Consider the following 5,484-nt stretch of genomic DNA (forward strand, 5'->3'; position numbering starts at 1 on the left):
TCAAGCTAAGTAGTGCCGCCTGACAGATCGCTCATTGCCAGTTGGGTTGAGCGAGCGTGGGCGGAGTTAAGCGAGAAGACAGTCAAGACTGGGTACAAGAAGTCAGGGCTCGCAGTACAGGATGTAGACGTTGTAGCTAGTGAGGTGATCGCGGAGCTTTCTAGTCTGAGCCTGGTAGATCATCGCATTGGGGCTGTGGCCGACGAGCATGATACCATCGTAAGCAGCTCGGTCTGCGACGAGCTTCTCGAGTAAATAACGAACTTTTTTCTGTTTCACAATGCGCGGCAGACATCACTTTTTTACCCATTTATTGAAGCCAAGATGTAGCCAAACATGGTTGTCAGTAAAGAACGGAGGATGCCGGTATTGTCCCGGACACCAAACCTTGGACGGACTTTGAGTAATAATTAGGGCTACTTCCTTGCATAAAACCTATAACGATAGTTACATATAAGGGGTAGAATCGGGCATAGATTCCGATTTTGCGGTCTATTTTAGCGTATCTGAACTCCTTCCCGTTCATTTCGGCTGTTGGAAAATACTTCTATTTCTTGCAATTTTGTTTGCAATTGAAAGCCTGCCACGTAGTTGTCTTACAACTACCCAATTGGCCAAATCAGGATAGCAGCTGGGGATAAGCTCATAATCACGATAAAATACCACCATCGCGTCATTTATCCTACATGTTATAATTTGACAGCTGGTGTTAGAAACCTCGCACAACATATATGCAGTCCATTTTCAACGGGTAGGTCTTCTTCTGTGAAGAAGACCTACCCGAAGACCAGAGGGTCAAGGGGGCGCCGACGCCATGCACCGTCAGGTGCTTAAGGGGGACACAACCACCAGTAAGGACGAGGGCCTTGCTGGGGTTGGCCCGAGTCTTTGTGATGGGTGTACGGAAGGCGTACACCACAGAGTCCCGGGGTCCCTTGCGAGCACTGCCGCTCGCATTGGTGAAGGACAACGGTGGGTTGTCGGTAGTACACGTGAGTGTACGGGGATAATGGTATCCCTAGACATGATTGAGTCTGGGACGTCGCGCGGATGTTCGCACGTCGCCAGATGTGTCGGTTGGAATAACGACACAAGTGCCAAGACTCTGTGAGAGAGTCGAAGCACAAGGGCAGGTCTCATTGACTGAGGCTGGGCCGAAGAAGAACCTTGGGGTCCGCTGTGACCCTGGCTGCCGCGCTCGAGGGCGCTGACAGCAATGGAACCGCACATGGTCCCGGACATGGAACCGTACATGGTCCCGGACATCGTGCCGAAGTCGGCCCTGGGCATGGAACCGTACATGCCCTCGGCTTGAGCAAGTATGACTTGGCCCTGAGTGCGCCGTGCAAGCTGCACAGGCTCTCGGTCGAGTAGCGCGACAACGCCTTGAGGCTAAGTCAGCCCTCTGTGTCTGACAGAGCATTGGTGAGTCATGTTCCCACCTCTGGACAAACACAAGGGCGTCCGATGGGACCGCCAGGGCGCTGGATGCATCCGACAAGACGAAGAAGAAGGAAGGAGGCATCACTGACATGATGATCTCCATGAAGAAGGTGCAGTGTATCTGCAACCGAGGGCTGTTATGCCTGGCATGTGGAGCTGCCTCAACAAGCAATTCCAGTGCTGAGAGTCATTGCTCGGCATGAGCATTGACAAGGGTGGTGTTCGATGACACCACCAGGTGGGTAACCAAGGACCACTAACTAGCGGGTAACTTAGTTCCGCACAGAGCATGTAATGCTGAGGAGGCCGCTCAAGGCACCTCCGGCGTGGGTAACCAAGTACCACGGACGGTCGCCCAGACCTTAACCGAAGAGGAACGCGCTGCACGCGCTTCCTGTGTGGGTAACCAAGTACCACACACAGTCGCCCAGACCATAACTGAAGAGGAAGGCCCTGCAGGCACTTCCTGTGTGGGTAACCCAGTTCCACACCAGGTCAACTCAGACCTAAACTGATGAGGAAGGTGCACGATGCACTTCCTGTGTGGGTAACATGGTTCCACACGCGTCACTCAGACGGTGACTGATTGTGAAGCCGCATGATGCGCTTTCTGTGTGGGTAACGTAGTTCCACACGATGCCGTAAGGCTCCGCATGAGCCGAAAGGAGTCGCTCGAAGCGACTTCAGCGTGGGTAACTTAGTTCCACGCACGGTCAGTGTGACCAAGACTAGTGATCAGGTCACTTGGGTCTCCTCGCGTGTGGTGGATGACCACACGGAGTTTAAGAGGCTCGTGACACCGTCACGATGTCATAGCTGTACGGTCCTCTTGAAGGTGCCGCGCGGCTTTGATTTTAAGCGGGGGAGGAGTACTTACTTCCTCCAAGGGCTTGGCACCCGGTCATCATGGATGACGTTCGACTGGGTGTCGACCAGCGCAGCTGTGGCCATGCGCACAGAAGACGTGGCTTGGGTACACGACGTACCTGCGGCGATGCATGTTGCGTCGCCGCCGACTCGGCGAGCATAGTCGATCACGACTGGAACGTGTCTGCCGGAGGGCGACACCTCAATGACCACATGCAGGAGCATGCTCGGTCTGAAGGCAAAGGCCGCTGCGCGGCAGGGATCGTTGGTACGGTCTGTCGCGCCTAGCACTGTGCGGCGTTGGGACAACAAGTGTCCATGACTCGGTGCCGAGATGGCTGAGTCTGAGTATGCGTGCATGCCATGCAGCTACGCTGAATGCAGGACAAGCCGTACGCTGTCATGGGTGTCATTGCCCGAAGACGTGGGTAACTGAGTAATACGTCAAGTTACGCAGACTCAAAACTGCATCCAGGCTGGTAGATGCCAAGCCCTGGTCGCCGATGTTGACCCAGAGCCAAAGAAGGGTAGCTGCCCGTGCCACCAGAGTCTGCTGGCACAGTGACTCAGTGCTGCAGGGCGGCGCGAAGTTAGGCGGCCGGCTGGCGCCTGACCGCCGGGGCTCAAATCGTAAGTGGGGGAGGGGATCGGAAGTGCCCTTCCTCCCGAGGTCTCTGGCATGAGACTTGCTTCGTCGTAGAAGCCAGTGTAGTGTAGTCACTCGCGAAGTATTGCACGAAGGTGCTGGACCTGATGCATCGCTGCTCAGGTCCCATCGTCATGGTGACCGATAGCCAGCAACCTTGGCAGCGGCTACTGTCGCTGCTGGGCCGAAGATGGCGCGCGCATTCGCTGCTGGAAGGCTGCCTCTGTCAGGCAAAGACATGGCAGCCAGTCTGCGGCTTGGTCCGCGGACGATGGCATGTGTACATACACAACACCATACCCCAGCGTGCTGCTGTTGCAACACTGGACGCGGTACGTCTACCGGCCAGGTAGCCATCAGTCCCGAGCATGGGTGTTGCTCACGAGGGGAGAACCCGAACGTGTTGCCTTTGCAGACATTCACAGTTGGCGCGGCACATGCCGCACCTGTAAGGCGCGAAGCCATACGCGTGCACGTGGCACATACTACCTGTGAAATAGTCGCGGTGCGTGACGCTCACTGTGCGCGTGGCACTTGGTGTACGCGAGGTACCCCTAGTGCACGCGACACTACTTGTACACGTGGCACTTGAGGTGCACGAGGCACTTATGGCTGTCGTGGTACGTGCCATACACGACGTGCCTTTGGTGTATGTGGTGGTGCTCTCGTACACCTTGAGGTCCTGTATGGACTGTGTGCCATGCGGTCTTGCACGCACATCGGCCTGGTGTTGGTCGCCGCGACGCAGGATGCGATCGCCGGTGACGGAGGGCAATACACCCCACCCCACGATGAAGTACCCTTGCGGTACCCTGGTGTCGAAGGAAGACACCTTAGCGTCGGCGACGTGGTGGCCGTGACGCGCTGCAGGGCTTTAGACAAGTCCGCCGCGTTGCTCTGTATGATGAGCGGGTTGCTGGAAGCAGCCATGGTCGCTCAAGCAAACACGACGTTGAAGCATGACGCTTCATGGCTGTGGTCAGCGCTTGACCATAGCCCATGAGTCGAGCCGACGTATTCGGCCGACCGGCACACCGTGCTGTGACGAGCGGGGCCCTGTCATGGCCGGAGATGAGCAGCACAGCTCTCTCCATGGTTACGCTACGCGCTGACCGGAAAGGTGCTGTCCCTCGCGGGAGGCACTGCAGCACGAACGTGCCAGCGGGGCCCGACGGCCATGCGACGCCAACTGCTGGTTGTCTACGAGGGACACCGCAAGTTTGGAGGCACATGCATCCCGTGCCGAGGCACTCCGCGCCTGCTAGCGCTGTGAACACGGCCACTAAACACGTCGGCTTCGCGGCCAACATCGCCGAGGGCAAGGGGGTTCCGCGCGGGGTGCCCGCTGCGGGCACAAGTCACTGTGGGCGTGACGATGAGGCGCGCCCGCCTTGCGGCGGCAGCGCCCGAGAATCCGACCTTTGGGTGTTCGGATTCTCTCGAAGCTGATTGGAGAATCAGATGTGATTCTCAGATAAGTGGGGGAGGATGTAACGGGGTACAATCAAGTGTACCCATTAAATGAAGAGTGACGGGTGTCACTCTCCCGAGTACATGGTACATGGTACATGGTACCAGTAGCTCCGCAAGCCAACCATTTGAGTTTGTGTGGGCTTTTGTATAGTTAACTTGTAGTTTGTATTACGACCAAGTTAACCTCTACCAAAATACAGTCAGCCTTATAACCTACTCCTTTGTAGCAAACCGTTCCCTTTGAGGCCGGGAACTGGTGAACTGCTGTTCACCTGTATAGTAATATCCACACGCACTTCCTCTGTGCATTGTGCTGGGTGACCCCGTCACATTGCCAATTAAGGGCCGATTCGTTTGACTTGGGTTTCACTATAGAACTGACATCTGTCATTCGTATGGTATACTATAAGCGACCAATCAGATTCCATCTGATGAGGTGTATCGAGCATTTACTGATCAAAAGAATCGGCCCTTAATTGGCAATCGGCCCGAGATTGGGCTCACTGCCAAAACGAGCCCATTTTTCAGAACGGTGTAGTTGGATGGCCTGTCACGTGACGAAGGGCCACGAACAGGCAGCGCCAGACGATCGCGCGCTGGTGATCGACTTGACAGACGAGTAGTGTGGTGGACATCGGCCAGATCGGGTCGTGGTGTACGGCAGGAGGCGTGTGGTGAAGAGGGCAAGCCAGTGGACTAGTGCCACCGGCTGAAGGCGGTCGTTTAGCAAGCAGTGGAAGTTGGTGATGGCGACGACAGAAGATCGCAGTGTGTGGGCGACATGCCGGGACAAGAGCGAAGAAGTATACGAGCGAGGAGAGGCGAGATCAAGGACAGGAACGTGAGGCTGTGAGGCCACGAGCATGGAGAAGGAGTCGAAGAGGGAGAGGTCCAGTAAGTAGGCAGGCGCCCGTGCGTAGGAGTAGATACAGCGGGGATAGGATTGAGTAGGAGGATACTGAGCGGCGGTCGGCCGACTCGACCCTCAGTTGCGGTTTTTCATAGGATTGTGGAGAGTCAAGACTAATATACACGAGTTGCGCCGAACGCACGGG

At 56.1% G+C, this 5,484-nt stretch overlaps 1 protein-coding gene across 1 annotated transcript; it reads left to right on the top strand.

Moving 5' to 3' along the window:
* Positions 1–1,216: 1,216 nt before the first annotated feature.
* PHYSODRAFT_343267 (hypothetical protein) lies at positions 1,217–4,405 on the top strand (the record flags this gene model as incomplete). The annotated part of the gene is made up of 5 exons (XM_009541818.1): positions 1,217–1,275; positions 1,481–1,553; positions 3,457–3,576; positions 3,636–3,887; positions 3,953–4,405. The coding sequence occupies 5 exons, from the start codon at positions 1,217–1,219 to the stop codon at positions 4,403–4,405; spliced, it is 957 nt and encodes a 318-aa protein (XP_009540113.1).
* Between the last annotated feature and the right edge of the window lie 1,079 nt (positions 4,406–5,484).

Source organism: Phytophthora sojae, assembly GCF_000149755.1.
Source record: "Phytophthora sojae unplaced genomic scaffold PHYSOscaffold_36, whole genome shotgun sequence".
NCBI lineage: Eukaryota > Oomycota > Peronosporomycetes > Peronosporales > Peronosporaceae > Phytophthora > Phytophthora sojae.